Below are 20,516 nucleotides of genomic sequence, written 5' to 3'. Positions count from 1 at the left end.
TGGTCAAATCTCTCTGGAACCTAATAACATGAGCCAAATAATTCAGAGATCTGACAGCTAAATTCAGTATTACAGCTAAAACTATATATACTAAAACTACTAACACTCTACTACTACTACCTGTATATCTATCTTAACAGAAAACGAAGTCCTATCAAAAAGGAACACTTCTAACACGACAATACAGAGTAGAGAGCATAAAAACTCTCAGTAAGGAAGGAGGAAACTATGAAATCCAAAAAGGTCACATGCGAAGATATGAGCCCATGAGAATTATTGGTAAGGGAGGAGTTAGAGCATTGGAATCAAAGTAGTTTCAAAATCAGCGCCAAGGTCAGATCTGGTCAGATCTGACAACCCAAATGTTGAAATGGATGAAAAAAGACAACATAGGAGCACTTCTTATACAGAAATATAAATGTTATGAGCCAGTACAGTGGAAAAAGTAGCGAAGGCATCTAAGAGTTATACTATAAACCAATGAAGTGAGCAACATTCCAGTCCACCAAAATTTGTGTTCCACAATATACAGCTGCATCACAGCATCAAGCTAAACGAGGCAGTTACACAAAGGATAGTGTCACAAAATTATGTGCTAAAGTTAGTGTGGAGCAAACAATATATAACACTTACTGGTAGCAGTTTATTATTTTCAGGAAGTGAGTTTGCTATCTTCTCCAGTCCTTCATAGTCTTCCAGCATATAACAACATTCTGCTAATCGCTCCTGGTTTTGGCCTTGAATATAATATTGAACGGCATTCACCCTGGTGAAAGATAAGATAAATCATTTGTATCCTTTCCTGAGATGACATAAAAACTCAAGTATAACAGTTATTCTCAAATGTTTTTTTTTTACCTATCTCAGTCCATCATAAACTAGTATAACAAACGGTATGTACTTACTATAATGTTAAATCCATGTTGTCTTGTTTTAGTCTGGTTCGACCTTTGGGTTATAGGATCCAACTGGATCCAACCTCTGGACCTTTTAAAAGCTGTGGATCCAGGGCTCTGATTCCACCCCTACCCATAATTTTCTCCATTTCCCCACATTACCTCAGTTTGAGTTTTCCTGCTCATGACCATAAAGTTATTCCACAATCCCAACCCAAATGGCAGCCCCTAACATGGATTAGGAAACAGTCATAACATGGGACAGCCATCTGAGACTAGAAAGAGAAACTCCCTGGTAAGGTCCAACCATTCAAAGAAGAGCACTACATAACAGTTTTGGAAAGGTAACAGAGGGATGCTGAACCAGATGAAAACAAGGCAATACAGACATAATGTAAAGGCAAGTACATAAATTCTGTATCTGATGTCTGTTTTCATCAGATTCAACCTTTGGGGACAGATTCCCAAGCTACCAAAAACCTGTGACGCACCAAGGAAGAATATTCCTGAGAATGGTGGAGCCAAAAGATGCATGGGATATGGAATGTACACTGAGCTTGTAGTGATCAATATCCTTTGCTGCATGAGCTTTTTTTTTTTTTTTGGTAAAAGGACAGTTATAATCTTTCATAAACAGAGAGTATACAGTCAGAAACCCACCTAGAGAGTGTGACCTTAGATACACTGTGGTCCAATTTAATTTTTTAGAAAGCAACAATAAGCTAGACAGCTGTCCTGATATCCTGGTCTTCTGCTGATAAAATTTGAGCTGTCTGTGAACATCTAGTAAATGTAGAGTATATTCTCCTTTTTTAACAAATTTTGGAAAGAAAAATGTTATTGTCTGGTTTAGGTTCACTTCGCATACAACCTTTGGGAGGAACGTTGGGTTTGTCCTCAAAGATACTCCATCCTTATGGAAAATCATATAAGGAGGTTTAGAGGACAGGGTATGCAGTTCAGAAATCCTTTTTGTTGAAGTAACTGCCGCCAGAAAAATAGTTCTCCAGTAGAGGAATTTCAGATCTGCTGTGGCTGCTGGTTCAAAGGGAGCACTAGTTAAGGGCTGTAGCATGATATTTTATCCCATGGAGGAACTGGATCTCTTATAGGAAGCCTCAGCAAGGGAGTATGGTTTCATCTAATATAAAAAATGAAAAATGGAAATAACTGGTAATTGGACTCTGACTGTTGAAAAACTTGACCCTATTTGTAACAGATCTTGCAAGAAGTCCAGGATGGAAGGAAGATGAGCTGAAAAAGGATACATTCCTTAGGAAGAAGCCCAAATAGAAAACCTTTTCCAAGCCAAATAGAAAACCTTTTCCACTTGCCTATATAAACTTTTCTTGTATCTTGCTTTTGTGAAGTTGATATAATTTGAACTACCTAAGAAGACACCCTGGAATCTCTGGCCTCCGTTAAAATTGAAGGAACCATGCAGTGGGTTTCAGTGGGTGACTGAGGAGATACAGATGATAATCCAGTGTCTAGGGAGGATGTATTAAGTGAGGCCAGAAGAAAGGGAACCAAACTTGCTGAGGCCAAAAAGGAGCAAAAAGGATCACTCTGGACTTGCACCTTCTGGCTTTCTGAATAAACTTTGTTAGTAATGGTATGGGAGTGGAGGAAGACATAGAGAAGACCAAGGGGGCCAACTGTGGACTAGTGCATTCCTTGGTGACTGACCCTGTGGAGGGATTTGGGCAAAGTAACTGCTGCACTTGTTTTTACACACAAAGAAAAAAGACCACAGCAAGGTTGGCCCCAGTGAGGGAAGATTTGAGTTGCACTGTCTGGGTCCACTCTTGAGGCAGAAGAATGGACCTGCCCAGCTTGTCTGCTAGAACACTGGAGGTCCCTGGGATATGCTTTGCTATGAAAAAGCAATGGGAAGACATCATCCATCACCACATTGGCCTCCTGGCAAAGTGGATATCAGCAGGTACCCACCTTGTTTGTTGATATACCAGACCACTGCCATGTTGTCTATTTGGACAGAAATCACACCCTAGGGGAGAAAGTCCTGAAAAACATGCAACACTAGAAGGACCACTTTCATCTACATGACTTTGATGTGAAGACTGGCCTCTATGTGTGGCCAAGAACCTTGGACCATCTTCCATTTGCAATGACCCCCAACCCTTGCATTCCAGGAGGGAAGCATTCATGGTTACTGTGGCCATTGGAGGTGACAGGGAGAAGACACGACCTTTTGGGACTACCAGTGAAGTCAACCACTACTTGATGCGAGTTCTGCAAATAGGTGTTAAATGAATCTGAGTATGTAGAGGCTATGATAGCTGGCACCATTGTACTGATAGGGTCCAGTGAAGAACTCTCATGTATTATCTGACCAGGGGAATTAACGTGATCATTGAAGTCACTAACAGTCATAGAACGAACCTCGCAGATGGAAGGGGTTGCTGAAGAACTTGAAGAGCTATCTGACATTGAGATATAACTCTTGACTCATGGAGCTTGGGTATTTGAGCAGTCATATTCAGCTGACATCCAATGAACTTTCTCTGTTGAGTAGGTGTCAACTGACTCTTAGCATAATTGACTGTGTTATCCAGTTTCTGTGCAAGTTGCAGCGAAAAGTCCCACTGTTGGATCAGAATATCCCTGGTTGGAGAGGTGAGGAGCTAATCATCTAGATATGGTTATACTCAGATCTCCAGCAGTCGGATATATGCTGCCACTACTGCAATGACTTTGCTGAAGACCCATGGGGCTGTGATGAGATCGATTAGTAGTGTTTTGTACTGGAAATGACTGGTTCCCAGCTGGAGATAGAGAAATCTCATGTAATGCCTTGCTATCCTGATATGATAACAGGCATCCTGGAGATCTATGCAGCACATTCAGTCATCCATCCTCAGCAGAGGAGGATGGATTGCATTGTGACCATCTGGAACTTTATCTGCTTCACAAACTGACTGAGGTGGCTTAGGTCCAAGACTGGCCTGAGATCCCATATTTTTTTTTTTTGAAACTGAAAAGAACGTGGGACAGACTCCAGATCCTAACTAGTCCAGGGAGACCTGCTGGGTGACTTTTCTCCCCATCAGCTTTGATAGTTCTGCTGCTGCAGATTCTGTCTGACTAGGTGATATGCTGGAAATCCTTCTCTTCTTCTGAGGAGGGGAAACAAAGGAAACAGTACATCATCTGGTGATTATGCAAAGCATCCATGTATATCTTGACAGATGGCCTAGCAGGTTTGAGGGTGCAGCAATAAGCACCCCCTGACTGTCTCTAGAGTGCAGCAGTCAGGCAGTCCTTTAGGAGTGCTGATAGGATTTCTCAGTGAAAGGAATGCAAAACCTCCTGATTTTACAGCCCACCTCAGCCTCTAGGGCATCTGTGGAAATCTTCCTCCATACCCACCTCAGGAAGGTATGTCCCTAGCACAGTCTTGGTAAGAACTATACCAACCCCTAGTTCCTGGAGAAAGTCCTATATAGGGTAGAAAAGTGTATTCCAATAGCATATAGGGTCTTAAAGTCTTACATTTCTTTCCTCCTAGTAAAAGTTTCCTTAACCTTTGGTCTGAAAAGTGTCGAACCATCAAATGGGGTATTAAGGATAGACATCTTGAAACCTTCCTCAAAGTCAAATATGCACACCAAGGCATGTCAGTGGATGGCTATGCCATTGCCTGTTGCCCAGGCTGTACTATCAGCTGCATTAGAAAGATGATGTATGGATATGTTGAACATTGGCTGTAAGATAGATAATTGGGAACTCCACTGTCTAAAAGTAGATTACCCAAGAGGGAGAAGGTGAACTCCCTCTTAAAATACGATATGCACAAGGTAGCTACGCCAGCACTCTAAGTGCAAAAGTCATTGATACATATGTTAATTTCCCAAGCCTGTCCAATGCCCTTGACTCCTCCTTTTCATTTTAGCAGTTTTAGACTTTTCTGATCCTTTTGCAGGAGAAGCTGAAGGAGTGGACTGTGGAGTCACTGACTGAGAAGTAGCTCCTGACTAGGCAGGAATTAAACCTTTCAGTACAAGCTTGTCCCGGTGCCCGTGTAAAGTAGTAGCAAACAAGGCACAAAACTCACAATTTATGTCCAATGCTCTGCTCACAGGCAGTACACAGTGGGCATGAGGATCCTGCAGCAAGATCTTAGGATCACAGGCTATACATGTTTTAAACCAGAGAACCTTCTCTGTGATAGGGAAGCAGATGGTAATCCACATAGTGAAGAAATACTGTACTTAATAATACAAAATATGACTACAAAAATGCACCTCCCCCCCAAAAAAAAAACTCACAATAAAATACCTACAAGACAGAAGAAGAGAAGGGGATTTTTCAAAAGGTATACAACAAGAAAGTATATGTAAGAACTTTTATTTAAACTTGGGAGGAAAACATGTGGATGTTAATAAAAACTAAGAAAATGCTATGAAAAGTATATAAATGTGAGATAATAAAGAACAATGATACAGCTTAGCTTTTTCAGTCAGAGCCCTTGTACACACATCCTTCTCATCAGGTGGCAATCAAGATCTGAGGTAATGTGTGGAGACAGAGGAAATTATGGGTAGAGGAGAAGTCGAGCCCTGAATCCATAGCTTCTAAAAGGTGCCAAGGTCAGATCCAGCCTGATCCGATAACCCAAAATTTGAAACAGACAAAAACAAGTTAACATCAGATCAATGTACCAAATGCATGAACACAATGGGAAAAGCAATAACGATGTTGTTGTTGTTTGTCTTTCGGCTTTCGGTAAGGGGTCGCCACAGCGGAACTCCGTTCCGCTAATGATTTGCAGTAGATTTTTACGAAATGCTGAGGTGCCAGCTCGACACCCAACCTTCAACGAAGCCACGCCCATTTACGCACACATGTCTTTCGAACGCTACCCAACCGCGGGGAGGACATACAGACTCCACACAGAAGGCACTCCCAAGCCCAGCCGAGAATCGAACGGGAGAACCTCTTGCTGTGAGGTAACAACGCTACCGCCGTACCACCAAAGCAATAGCGATAACAGGCTGAAAACAAATATAAAATTTTCAGATCTGTTGTAGTAATTTTTCCAAGTACACAATTATTACACTTAACTGTGGTTTTGAAACCGAGATTGGACCTTGGAATTTTCAGTCACAAAGTCAGAAAGCAAAAATGTTTAATTTAAAAAAGGTTAAAGAAAAAGTGCAAAGTTTTTTTTAACCATTTCTTTTTGTTATAATTATGCTTTAAGCTTATAAAATGGGCTATATTATCCTCACATCCTCAAATGTGAAGTTTTTACTTTTGTTACTTCAATGGACCTATCTTAAGTTTAACAAATTAGAAGTTATGTACTCACCATAACGTTCCATCTGAGTAGGTGTATTCATTTGTCTGCAACCTGTGGGTTATGGATCCGATATCGGATCCGAACCGGCATGGTTTTCCAGCTATGGATCCAAGCTCTCAGCTCCTCCCCTCACCCATAATGCCCTGCTCTACCCTCATGACCTCAGATCGAGTTTGCCAAAGCAACAACACCCTGAAAAGGGTAACATAGAATATGCAGGAAACTGAAAGGCCAGGGGGATAGGAGGGCGGGATGGTTGCAGACAAATGAATACACCTACTCAGATGGAACGTTATGGTGAGTACATAACTTCTAAATCTGAAGTAGGATATTCATTTGTCTGCAACCTGTGGGACAGAGTCCCCAGCTACCTGAATCTTGGGCGGCCATCATGGAAGGATATTCCGGAGCACCGGAGCCAAAGGATGCTCTACCCTAGATGCAAGATCCAACTTATAGTGGGAAATAAAAGTATGAGATGAAGCCCACGTGGCTGCTGCACAAATATCATCTAGAGGAATCCTAGCCTTGAAGGCTGCCGAGGTAGATACTGACCGGGTTGAATGGGCATGAACACCCTCCGGTGCGGGCCTTCCTGAAGCTTGATAAGCCAATAAGATGCACTGTGAAATCCAGCGGGACAGAGAAACTTTAGAAATTGGCTTGCCCAAATTGAATTTTGCAAAGGAAATAAACAACTGGTCGGATTGCCTATGACCAGCCGTCCTGTTCAGATAAAATCTAAGTTGCCTGTGAACATCTAATGAATGGAGCTTATATTCACCTTTGTTTTCATATTTAGGGAAGAAAACAGGGAGGTTAATGGACTGATTGATGTTTGCTTCAGAAGCGACTTTAGGAAGAAAGGACGGGTTGGTCCTGAGGTAGACACGGTCCGGATGAAATACCAAGTAAGGAGGTTTAGCTGATAATGCTTGAAGCTCAGAAACTCTCTTGGCGATGTAATGGCTACCAAAAAGGCTGTCTTGTAGGAGAAGAATTTGAGACCCACCGTAGCGGGTGGCTGGAAAGGGGGGGGGGGGCGGTCAAGGCCTGTAGAACCAGAGAGAGGTCCCAAGGAGGAACTGCTTGTTTTATAGGGGCCTGAGAAGAAAAGTACCTTTAAGAAAAATTTTACACAATTTGGCTGACATAAGAGGATTAGAGTCATGGCCAATGTGATAATGAGAAATTGCCGCCAGTTGTACTTTGACTGTGGAACTGCTGGCACCATCGTTAAAGAGAGTGGTTAGAAAGTCAAGCACAAACGGAAGAGGAACCGTGAAGGATTCAGGCCTTGCCGCTCCGCCCAAAGAAAACGTTTCCACTTGCTTCGTAAACCTTTCTAGTGGATGGTTTATGAGCTGCCACCAAAATTGCCTTAACCGGTGACGAAATACCGAGTCCTGATCAAGAGTGGAACTGGAGCAGCCAAGCGGTCAGCTTCAGGTTGTCCAGATTCGGAGGAGGAATGCAGGATGGATGGGATATCAGATCCGGGATGGGATCTAGAATCCAAGGAGGATTCACCGAGTGAGACCTTAGGAAGGGGAACCAGATCTGTCGAGGCCAAACGGAGCAATGAGAATCATTCTGCAACCCACCGAGAGGCTTTCTGAAGAACTTGGAGCATCAGAGGCAAGGGTGGATAAGCATACAGAAGACCGGGTGGCCAAGCATGCACCAGAGCGTCTCTTGGGGTACCTCCGGAGGAGGTATCAGAGCGAAAAACTGTCGCACTTGGTGTTTGAGGGAGAGGCAAAAGATCGCATGAAGGGTTCCCCACCGTGCGAATATGCGTTCGCTACTCGACAATTGAGAGAGCACTCGTAAGGGGACAGGATGGTGCGACTGAGCTTGTCCGCAAGGAAGTTGGACCGACCGGAATGTGCATTGCTATTAGAAAGCGGTTGGTGGAGATTGCCCATTCCCAAACTCTCATGGCTTCTCGACAAAGAGGGTAAGACCTTGTTCCCCCTTGCTTGTTGATGTACCAGACAACAGACATGTTGTCCGATTGAATCGCAATTGTTCCCAAGGGAAGAAAGTCCTGAAGTGCTAGCAACGCTAAGAGCACTGCTCTCATCTCTAGAACATTGATATGCAGTAAGGTCTCTGAATCGTCCCACGTGCCTTGGACGGTCCGGCCCGCAAAGTGCCCCCCCCACCCGAGGCGGGAGGCGTCCGTGGTCACCGTGGCGAGAGGGGGAGAAGCACAAAATGGGCGGCCTCTGTGGAGATCCGGGGAGTGGAGCCACCACAAGAGGGACCGCTTGCAAGCCTTGCTGATCGCTATGGGATGATGCATGGGGAGAGCAAGGTATGACCACTGCACTAAGAGCGTCCACTGTAGAATGCGCATATTGAGCCTGGCAAGAGGAAGAAGTGCTATAGCCGATGCCATGGACCCTAGAGCCCTCAGGACCAACTCCGCCGGAACAGAACTTGAGTGGAGAATGGCCCGCACCTGGAGCTGCAGATTTTGAACTCTGTCCGCAGTGAGGAAGGCTCGTAAACTCCTTGTGTCTAGCCTGGCCCCTATAAAATCTAAGAGCTGTGTGGGCGCCAGGTTGGATTTCTTTGTATTCATTGTGATGCCCAGACAAGGGGCAAGATGGAGAAAGGAGTCTCGCGCCAATAAAAGTAGATGCCTTGTTGGGGCGGTAAGAAGCCAGTCGTCCAGGTAGGGAAAGACCTGCACCCCCTGAAGCCTCAGGTGGGCCGCTACCACTGCTAATACTTTGGTGAACACCCTGGGGGCTGTGGTGAGACCAAAGGGAAGGACCCGGAACTGGTAGTGACTGGCTCCCAGCCGGAAGCGGAGAAACCTCCTGGAGCGCCTGTCCATCAGGATGTGGTAGTACGCGTCCTTGAGGTCTATCGAGCACATCCAGTGATTTTCTCCCAGAAGAGGGAGAATAGATTGCAGAGTGACCATTCGGAATTTTTCTTTGGGGACTGCCAGATTCAAGAGAGAGAGGTCTAGGATTGGTCTTAGTTCCCCCGTCTTCTTTGGCACTAAAAAGAATCTGGAGTAGAACCCTGATCCGAACTGGTCTGGGGGGACGGGCTGGATGGCTCTTTTCTTTAGCAGATGGCCAATTTCTGCCAAAGCAGCCTCCCGTTGACCGGGTGGGACGTCTGGGAGGGACTTCAACTTTGGAAGGTGAAGGAAAGGGATGCGATATCCTCTGGATATGATTTGGAGAACCCAGCGGTCCGATGTTATGGACTCCCATGCCGCTAGGTGCCCCGGAACGTCCCCGACTGCCTCCAGAGTGGAGCAGTCGGGCAACCCTCAGGGTTGCTGCGGGCCGTTCAGAGAAAGGTTCCCTGGACCCGAAGTTTCTGGGAGCCCCTCTGCCTCTAGGGCAGCGTCCTCCCTGTCCTCCTCTGCCATGGAAGGACTGGTTGTCCGGAGCAGGCTGGGACTGCTGCAACTTCGAACCACATCTTCTTCTGACCCTTTTGGTTCCTAGAGTAGGGCCTCTGGGGTGCAGAGAAGCGGATTCTGACGGCAGACAGCGTCTTCCCGTCCTTCTCGCTCTGGGTTAACGTCGCCAACGGTTTTGCCAAAAGGGCAGAACCATCAAAGGCGTTCGCAAATGACGCTTTGAAGGGCTCAGAAAAATCGCAGTGACGGAGCCAGGCCTGACGTCTAGTGACTAGTCCTGCCCCGCAGCTCTAGCGGCGCCTTCCGTTGCGTGGGAGAGTAGCCGCATAGAGGTATTAGTAACTGACCTAAGAGTGGCCATACGGGTGGAGTGCAGAACCCTGTCCTCCTCCGAAATGGACTCTGAGGGAGATGCAGCGTATTCTTTAATAAGATCTCGCTGCATCCTAATGACATGTGCCAAGTAGTTCAGCGCCCTTACCGAGAAGGTCGCTGAACTAAACATCCGCTTCCCCAAGCGGTCCATCATCCGAGACTCCTTGCTCGGGGTGGACTGAGGACTCTCCTGAGCCAGTTCCCTCTTGGTGGCCGCCGTCAACATGGCATCTACCGGAGGCCCCTTACTCCAATGGGCACGGTCGGACGGTGGGCTAAGGATCCTATCTGGCCTCTTAGGAATTGGCTCCACGGTGTCCGGTTCCTTCCACGCCCTGGTGGTAATAAGGTCCACCAGGGGTCGGCAGGAGGGGACACCCAAGAGGTAGACGGGCCCGCTTCAAATGCCTCCAAGAACACGGACTCGTCTGAGGAAGACTTGGGGGCAGACCACCCCCCTTATACGGAGCATTTCCATGATGTCTCCAAATGAGACATCCTCGGGGGGTGACCATGGGGAGCCTTCCCCTTCCTCCAAGTCCGTGTCTTCTGTGAGAGACTCGGGGCAGTCAATGTGCCTCCTTTTGCACGTATGCTTGCGAGGGACATCCTCTGGGGGGCTGTCAGAGGAGTCCTCACAAGCAGCAATTTGTTCCATAGGAGCAACTTGGGGCACAGAAGCGGGCTGTCCCAGGGGCCGGATGGTGGAAGCCTGGCCCAGTGCAGAGGGAGCGCGGGACGGAGCCAGAACAAGTGCCGGGGGTCCGGAGACCCTCAACAGGGCCCTCTCCACTACATCAAATGCCGAAGGGGAGCCGACCTCGACCAAAGGATCCGACAATCGGCTCCCCTCGGATCCGAAGAGTGGATCGGAGCCGGCGCCCGGCGCCGGATCCGAAGGACAGTGCGCTCCGACACAGATGGCGCCGAAGGAGCACTGAAGCCCCCGGATCCGAAGCACGGATCCAGGGTGCGAGAGGTCGGATCCGGCACTCGAGGGCAGGGTCGGATCCGGTACCAAGTACTATCGGCGCCGACCCACCCCGGCTCGGCTGCTCGGCTCCAGCTGCTCCGAACCCAGATAGCGGGTCGGAGTAGGAGCAATAGGTTTGTAAAAGGGTGTTGAGCTCCCCCCCAGAGGGGGGGGGGGCAAGAGCACTCCCCTCTGGATCTGGGGCTGGATGAATCTTCTCATCATCCGGTCCAGATCAGCATCGAAGGCTATATGTGGATCTCGGCGCGGCTACCGAGGTAGGCCTGGAGTGCCTCCTCGATAGCCTCGACGGAGATCGGGTCTCCTCCTCCTCAGGACCCGGTGAAAGCACACTGGGGACCGGAGCCGAGAAGGAGGAGACCGAGCCGACATGGAGCCGGGAGAAGCCCGCTTGGCTGGCGGGGCCGAAACAGAGGTCTCGGCCCGCCGCTTGTGGTGCTTCTCCCTCCGGTCCTTTTTCCTAGCATCCCTCTCCTCTCCAGAAACGGGAGGTTGAGTCCCAGGAGCAGGAGGGGGTGCCACGGAGGGAAGAACCGAAACCACGGTTACTCCCGAAGGGGCGGAGGTCGGAGCCGAGTCCGGCGGTAAAAGGCCCGCCAAGACAAGCTTGGACCTCCGCTCCTTCAGTGCCCTGGGGTTGAACCCTGCACAAATGGAGCATCCAGATGTGAGGTGTTCAACCCCCAGGCACCTAACACACCGAGTGTGGCCATCAGCCGGGGAGAGCTTATGGCCACACTCGGAGCATTTAGAGAATATAGATTTTGGCTGTTCAGCCATCCCAATCTATACAGCTACTAATTAAAAGTAACTAAAACAAATACAGACACACAGGCCCAACACACACACACTACGCCAACAGCGAGGGGAGGGAAAAAATATACTTAATTTAACTCTAAAGTAAACTATCAAAGAGGAATACCTAAACTTTCACACAAATATGCACAAAAAACTTCAAAAATTCTGAATTAACAGATATAAAGCTAGCACTTAGCTGAGAGCTATAGATACCAATCCAGTCACCAGCGCGGCAAACGAGATCTGAGGTCATGAGGGTAGAGCAGGGCATTATGGGTGAGGGGAGGAGCTGAGAGCTTGGATCCATAGCTGGAAAACCATGCCGGTTCGGATCCGATATCGGATCCATAACCCACAGGTTGCAGACAAATGAATATCCTACTTCAGATTCAGTGTTTCTCTTTAATGTATACTGAGCAACGATCCAATTATTTCCCAATTCTATGTCATCCAGCCTTACCAGGGAGAAACAGTCTGTAGTGGGTAGGCATGTCTTCTATAGTCTGCAGTAGATTTTATTACAAATTAACCAGAATGCAGACAATAAATCAGTAAATAAACACAGCTCTATCAAGTGAAAGGTAACAAAAGTAAGACTGAACAGGATGTGATTCTTGGAATGTAGTGTAATAAAACATGTAAAACTAATAAATCACTGTCTACCAATGGATTGATTGATCACTTCTAGGAGAAAACTATGGAAATGCAAATCACCTCACTGTACAGTAGGGCTCTTATGAGGTGATTCAGACATCCATAATTTTTTCCCTAAAAGTGATCAATCAATCCATTAGTAGTTTTACATCTGTTTTAGTACACTGCATGTCAAGCACTATACACTTTACTAAGAATCTTATCCTGTTTCATCTTACTTTTTTAAAATTTCGCTTGAATATAACTGTGTTTACTTGTTGATTTAATTGTCTTACTGAGTAATTGACTGTGCTGCATTCTGATTACCTGAAAATAAAATCTGCTGCAGACTACAGAAAGCATGCCAACCCACTTTAAACTGTTTCTCCCCACTACATCATCAGAAGATTGGGCTGGATGACACAGACTCACAAAGTAATTGGACAGTTGCTCAGCATACAGTAAACAGAAACACCAGTTTACTAAACTTAATAAATAAAGGTCCATCCACTAAGTTAAATAAAGCAAAAATCTCACATTTTGGAATAAGAAGTCCGACTTTACAAGATGAGTGCATATTTATTACAAAAAGAAATGTTAAAAAAATTTGCAGTTGATCTTTAAACAAACAATAGAACTCTTCCTATATACAACACAAAACGTTAATATTAGCTTCCACAATTATAACTTCAAGAAAAAGTACAATCACTAGCAAAGGGTACTTGGGCAGCCTCCTACTTTAACAACAACATGATCAGAAGGCCCCTTCATCTTAAATTTCCATCTACAAGACTGTTCTTTCATTAAAAATTTCACAGCATGTTTTGTCAAGCTGTAGCTCTTCCACAGGGACAATATCATCATCATTAGTGTACTGGCCATTAAAGAACGGGAAAACACTACATGCTTCAGTATTTTTCTCATCAAAGACAATTCTGATATTAAAGGTCCAAGATAGCATAAAAAGGCTAACTTCTGTTAAGGAAAGCAAAAAAACAAACCTGGGGAATTTACAGGATCCACTTAATGACTAAAAAGCTCTTATTTAAAGTTCACTTATGTCATATATTTACCATAACCACAGATCTTTGAAAAAGAGAGAGAGGAATTTTTGCAGCAGTAAAACAAAAAATGTTTCCTCCTTATCTTTATGTCTATCACAAGCCAGCATAGGTCTCAACATCTTAACATAATAAATCTGGACAAAGCCTGACATAATGGGGTGACAAAGGCCCAAAAATATGGACACATTTTAAATACTGCTGTTATAAATTTAGCAAGTTACTAGAATAATAGGAGTTGTGTTAGCATGCATTTCTCCCCTGGCCTCCGCTGAAAACAGGCTCTGTGGAACCTAGTTGGACATTCCCGGTCAACAAATGTTAAACAAATAAAAAAATAAATAAAAAAGCATGCATTTTCTGAAGGATATGAAGTCTGAAACTCAAATGCATATCATTATTTAGTGACTGTAATCCTTAGATCATCCCAGTTTTGATTTTGTCAAAAAAAAAAAAAAAAATTATCAGGAACAGACCAAAATATGAGGCAAAAATCTGGACGTTCTGGGAAAATCTGTACAGTTGAGAGTTATGCCAGCCAGTTCTTCTCAGTCTGTACCTAGCACTTCTTTGTGCATGACACTGTCAGTCTCATATTGGTTTGAGCCTTACACTAGTAGCTTGTACTACTGTAATAAAAGAAGTCTGCCGTACCATCTTGTACTCTTCATGCTAGAAAATATAGTCACAAAGAATGGTAATCAAATGTTCCAAGTACAATGATATGCACTATGTACAAAATGGGACAAGCCAGCATGAAAGGGACTATAAGGGAAAGGTGGAGGCGTACAAGTACTGTTGCCAAAGCCTCTGTCTTGAAGATCTGCCACTGTACTGTGTACTATACACAGCTATGCAATCTGTCTTTGAGAAGGACTCTTAGTGAAGGATTCTTTTAAACATCTATATTAAATCGTCAGGTTTTAAGTAGCAATACGAGTTCACATCAAAGCAAACTGTAACAACAGCTTTCATAGGTTCATAGGTTCATACTAGGCTATCTGCCCAAGGGCATTTATAAGCCTAGCCCATAGATATGTGGCTTTCGCCACCCCTTTAGTTTGAATAAAACTATGCCTATTATTTTGCTGTGCCTCTGTCAAGCAGTGACACTGAAGTAATCCCTGGGGTATATCTGCGATCTCCCATCCATTGGTCAAGATTCCTCTTGAGCAAGGCCAGCGAGGTGCTCTGCCTCACATTTACCGGGATTTTGTTCCACAGCATAGGGAGTCTCTGGGTGATGAATCTGTCCCTCCAGCACATCCTATTAATAACCGTGTCAAGGTTTAAGTCTCCGCCCTTGTGGTTCTGAGGATCTAGATTTTTGAGGTGAAGCATATTCATCAAATCTGGGTTTGACATGGCCTTATATGTCAGGCACAGGTCACCTCTGAGCAAGCGGTATGAGACTGAATAGAGCTGGAGTTCTTTCAGTCGGGCAGCATAAGACACATTTTTGAGACCCTTTATCCTCTTGGTGAGGAACTTTTGGGGCCTTTCCAGCTGCTGCAGGTGTCGGGTCAGATACATTCCGAATGGGGCATTGTACTCAATCATAGGTCTAATGAGTGATGAGTACAGGGGGACGATGACCTCCCTTGATCTAGATGTGAATCCCTTCATGATCAGGTGGGCAATGTAGAAGGTTTTCCTGACTACTTTAGCAACATGAGTGTCAAACGAAAGGCTAGTGTCAACCTGGGTCCCCAGGTCCCTGATGACTTCTTCTGTGCTCAGTGGATTGCCACCTATATGGTAGCTAGGGGTAACCTTGTTTTTCCCGAAGGGTATGACTATCTATTTCTTGGCATTTAACTTTAGGCCATGGCACTGGCACCAGTTATCCGTTTCTGTGAGGCCCTTCTGAAGGATATCTGTGTCAGAAGTGTTTTCGACTATGGCGCCCAGTTTGCAGTCATCTGCAAACTTTGTCAGCCATAACCCTCCTGTGTTTGCTTGTACTTCAGAAAAGTAGATGCCGAACAAGAGTGGACCCAGGACTGAGCCCTGTGGGACACCACTTGTGACAGGCTTTGAGTCTGACATGGCTCCAGCAACTCTGACCCTGTGGGTTCTGTCACTTAGCCAGTTTGCAACCCATCTTGTGATGTATGGGTTTACATTCAAGCTGATGAGTTTTTCGATGATACCTGAGTGGGGTATTGTGTCAAGGCCTTTGCCAGGTCGAGGTAGGCTGTATGGACTGCCTTTCCCTCATCAATGGCCTTGGTGACTGTTTCAAAAAAGTCAGCCAAGTTTAAAAGGCATGATCTGCCTTTGACAAAGCCAAACTGGGTTGGATCCAAAGTCTGCAAGTTCCCTATGTCTTTATTTATGAGTTCCATTATGATCCTCTCCATGGCTTTGCAGATAAGGCTTGTCAAGCTAATGGGACGGTAATTTCCAGGGTCGGTGGAGGCACCGCCCTTGTGAAGTGGGACCACAGTCGCAGTGCGCCACTCCTTGGGTACGTATCCTGAGGTGATGCTAAGATTAAACAGCTGTCCTAACTGCGGGTTTAATTCCTCATTGAGTTCGTGGAGCACACAGCCGGGTACACCATCCGTTCCAATGGATGCTGTGTTTTTTGCCTTGGAGAGAGCAGTTCTCACCTGGGCGTTGGAGATGCATACAGTCTGCATACATTTTTTTAACAATTTTCACTCACTTTGATATTATATAAATTGTTCAATTTCTACAGTCCCCTTAAGCCACACTCCCAGTCCTCTGGAGCATTAACCTGCAATTACTGTTGCCCAACTTTTATCACATTCATAAGGATTGAAATGGCTAGGGTTAGAGTACTACACAACTGAGTACATCCTTTAGCAAAAGCTAACACTGAGCACACTCATGCCATGAAAACAAGCACTGTAGCAGTGAGATAAACAGCCTCTAACTAGCTACAGCTCAGTATGAACAATTAACACCTGCTGTTTTCCAAAGATGGTCTACCACAGGTGAGATTTCAGAATACACAGCCAAACATATATTTTACAAAAAATGTCCATTAAATAATTAGTACAAAACTTACTGTTACCCAACTTTTATTTCTATGAAATTTGATCCTTTCCATGTTTAAAAAATCTTACAATTATTTTCTCTCTATTTAAATATTCAAAACTTGCATTATGGATCACTTAGATTTTCATTTTGATTTTCTAGTAATTGCTTTTTGACAGCCAATAGCATTAAACCCAGTACTATCTTACTATGCCTAGGCAATTCAGCTCATATATCCCAGCATAAAAATCATTTCCTTACTTATTACCATCTGTTCCCTCAATCTTGCTGCAGTAATTTGACAGTAAACAACTAAGTACTTTGTCCCACAATGTACCCTTTTGAAAAGAAGTAGGGATGTGAATAGGTATGACAGACACCTTGCAGTACTATCCATATTGAGCTATGCTCCAAGACTGTGTGTGTCCAATCAGCAGTGGTCAGTAAATGTACAGCTATGGAACTACAACAGCAACTTTATTTACATTTTGAGTTGCACCCCAAAAGAAGGTTGCAGAAGTAGCAGACTCTTATAAGGAGCAATCTCTGCTGACTTCTTTCAACAGTTTCCTGTATCTGTCACAATAAATGCAATACAGTGGCACTGTACTGTAATTTAAGCAAGTTTTCTATTTTTCCAATCAGGCAACAGTATCTGTCTAACCATAACAATGCGAACTGTAGTAGTGACAGCAAATCTGTCCAACCAAGTACCAGCTTCAAAATCATCCAGCATTTTGAAATACTCTCTTACCAAAATATTGTAACAAATATGAAAATATCATATTTCTCACAATCTGACATATGAAAAATTGTTGCATCTCTGCAGCTGTACTAGGGGAAGGGAAAGTATCAGAGGTAGAATTGGCCACAATGATGTAAACTTTCCAATGATGCCTCAGCATAACATCCAAGTAGTGCAAGATTTTTAATGTTCATAGTAATACAATAATACATCACATTTCATAAAGTAACTTTATTATCAAATTATCGTATCTGCACTTACACCTTCTTTCTCTTGAGTGTTGTTTGGCGGGACTAAGAATCATGCCCAACAATCATATTATATGAATTATGACCAAAAATATTAAAATATACTTTAAAACATGCACATCTTCATGATCATTGCGATAAATAAATGCAGATACTTCATTATCAAATTGTTTAAAATCACAGATCATATACAGCTTTCATTTGTCCTTTATTTGCAGTATGGTACCTGACCTTCTCTTCCTGTAAGTGAAATACTGACAAGGATTCATAGATGAGCACAGCGCTAATGTTTAGGAATTTGCTGCATGGAGCAGCTTACAGCTAAGAAAACATGCAGTATGCATTGTATTTGAATCCCCACACCCTTCACAGTGTACAATAGAGCACTACTTAGAGGTCATAGTTGTCTGTGCTTATCAGCCATGAATGCAAACATGAAAAATGAATCATATTCCATGTACTGCTATAAAAAGCAAAGTATGAATGCTGCTTAAGATCTTTCCATGCACACATCAGACTGTATGCTTTCAAAACCTGTTTGGAATCCTAAACTCCAACTTATCACATTGGATAAGACAGTTATTAACAGGAATGGAGTGTGGTGATTATGCTCTGATTTCTGGAAGAACACACACCAGTTAAGTGCCAGAGTTTCGAGGGGTCAGACCTTAACAATTGTTAGGCATCCCAGCTTACATTGTTAAGATTAGGTCCCACCCTCAGCAGTAAAATCAGCTTGTACTGACTAGCAAATGACAGCAGCAGAACAAAACATTTGTTTCTACCCACTGTCCATACCCTTAATGTGTCCCTAACCTCCTGTAAAAAAAATAGAAAGTTACGAGAATAGCAGGATGTGTTTGCCTGTATAATCTGAAGGAAATGAGCTGGGAAATTCAAATGTATTTCATTATTTAGCGACTTAAATCCATGGTGTTTTGTTAAAAAAACACAGATCTTATGAGGAATGGCCCAAAAAGATGAAACAATAATCTGGATGGACTTTTTATGAAAATCTAGATAGTAGAGAGGCATGAAAGGTAACTATAAAAGTAATGAAGTGCATTGCACTGACTTTCTTACAGCAACTGCCAAGTATTTTACAGATTTCAAAACCAGCAAAACACTTAGCGATTTTTTTCCCACCGTAAGTAATAGTAATGGAGCACATAAAGCTCCATGCACTACAAAGAATTATGATCTTCTCACCGATCATAACCCTGTATTATGTGATCTCAACACGGATGTCAAGAATCTCCTTTTGAGCTTTGTTGTCAAGGTGGGTTTTTTTGGCATCCATGTCTCGAGCACATAATATGCTGGTTATGATTGGCAACCCGATCATAATCTTCTATACTATACAAATAGGCACATTTTCAGAACCACTACTTAACAAAAATATTTATATCTTCATTTTTATATGGCTCAAAGTCACAGAACCTAGGTAGTTTTCTTTTATCCACCTTTATCTTTAACCTTTTACCAGACACTTATAAAATGTGCCATACTGCAAACACTGCTACAACAATATATTTCATTGTCATTTCAAATAATTGCTTCAACTATGTTTTCATCCCAGACTGTATGATACTGGCACCTTTGCAATTCTGAGCCCAATTCCCTCTACTCCCTAAGTGAGTTAATTTTCTTAGCCATTGTTATACACTAATGTTAATATGTGGTCCAAGGTAACAGCTCCTGTGCATCTTTCTTTCCCTCCCCCTCATCTATAACCTGGTGCTTTGTACTATTATTTTACTTGTGTCAATGAAATATTAATGTAAATATTAAAAATATGGAATATTTTATAAATAGCTCTAGAAAGGTATATCTTTATTTCTGCTATAGTCATCCAGTCTATATTTATGTTAGAATGTATGTTTTCAGCGACTGTTTGAATTCCTGAACTAAAATCCAACTTATCACAAAATATGCTATTATGCACAAATCTTAATACCTTCATTTCCATGCAGCCCAAACTCACAGATCCTACACAACTTTCTTTTACCCTACCTCATCTGTAATCTGGCATGTGACACACTCATCATTTTATTTCCTTCAATGGAATATCAATGCAAATACTAAACATATGCCATTATTTTATGCAAAGTTGCTATAAAAAAGCATATAATAATAATTTCTGCTAAAATCTTTTACTCCATATTCATGTCAGACTGCATGCTTTCAGCAACTGTTTGGATTACTGACCAAATCTTTCACTTACCACATGTCATAAGGGAGGCAGTAGAACTATTATGCCAAAATGCAATTTCATAACTACTGCAATAAAGAACTGTTAATATGTCCATTTCCATGTGGTTCAAACTAAAGGATCTGTGCAACTTTCTTTTACTCATATTCATCTATAACCTGGTCTGATGTCTGACACTGATATCATTCTATTCCAGTCAATTAAATATTTACATGAATACAAAAAATTGCCATTATTTCATATGCTGCTATAACAAAAAATTATGACATCTTAATTTCTTCTGATACTTTTTACTCCAAGTTCACGATGGACCATATATTTTTCAGCACATTTTGATTCCTGAACTAAAAGTCCCACTTGTAATGGAGAAGTTGTGGACACTAAAAAAAGAGTTGAAGGATTTCATCTGGGATGAGGACAAGGGTCAAGTGGGATAAATTGATCCTTCCAATAGAACAAGGTGGTTTAGGATTACTTGATTTGAAGGGATATTTTACAGCTACACAGTTAAGGCTGATATACATAACACAAGCAGAAAGATAGAAGTCAAAGTGGAAAAGGAAAATGATGCAGAAGGGGGAAGTCAAGAAATAAGAAGAGAGTGGGATTTTGGATGCAGATTCTTAAGGAGAATAACAAAAGCCATACAGAATATTATATGTATAAAGTAGCAGAACGTATTCTAAGAAGTACGCCAACACAAGAATGAAGAAGTGAGATTCTGCTGATAAAGATGACTACAATTAGGGGTATAGAGAATAGCAGGAGGGGGCTGAAATTTTCTGGAGAAAACTGGCAAAAGAACCAAGGTGCTGTGAACAACCAACT

General features: G+C 43.4%; 1 protein-coding gene across 1 annotated transcript in view; it reads right to left on the bottom strand.

Annotated features, from left to right (window-relative positions):
• Positions 1-20,516, bottom strand: part of WDR35 (WD repeat domain 35) — a 2,872,164-nt gene that overhangs the window by 749,825 nt on the left and 2,101,823 nt on the right. The window contains exon 22 of the mRNA XM_044065775.1: positions 634-766. Within this exon, the coding sequence (XP_043921710.1) occupies positions 634-766 (133 nt within the window). The remainder of the gene's footprint in view (positions 1-633; positions 767-20,516) is intronic.

This window comes from Protopterus annectens, chromosome 1.part0 (assembly GCF_019279795.1).
Source record: "Protopterus annectens isolate FY-2018-M chromosome 1.part0, PAN1.0, whole genome shotgun sequence".
In the NCBI taxonomy this organism is placed as follows: domain Eukaryota; kingdom Metazoa; phylum Chordata; order Ceratodontiformes; family Protopteridae; genus Protopterus; species Protopterus annectens.
Note: the sequence above shows the minus strand (reverse complement) of the source record. Positions and strands in the feature narration are given on the sequence as shown.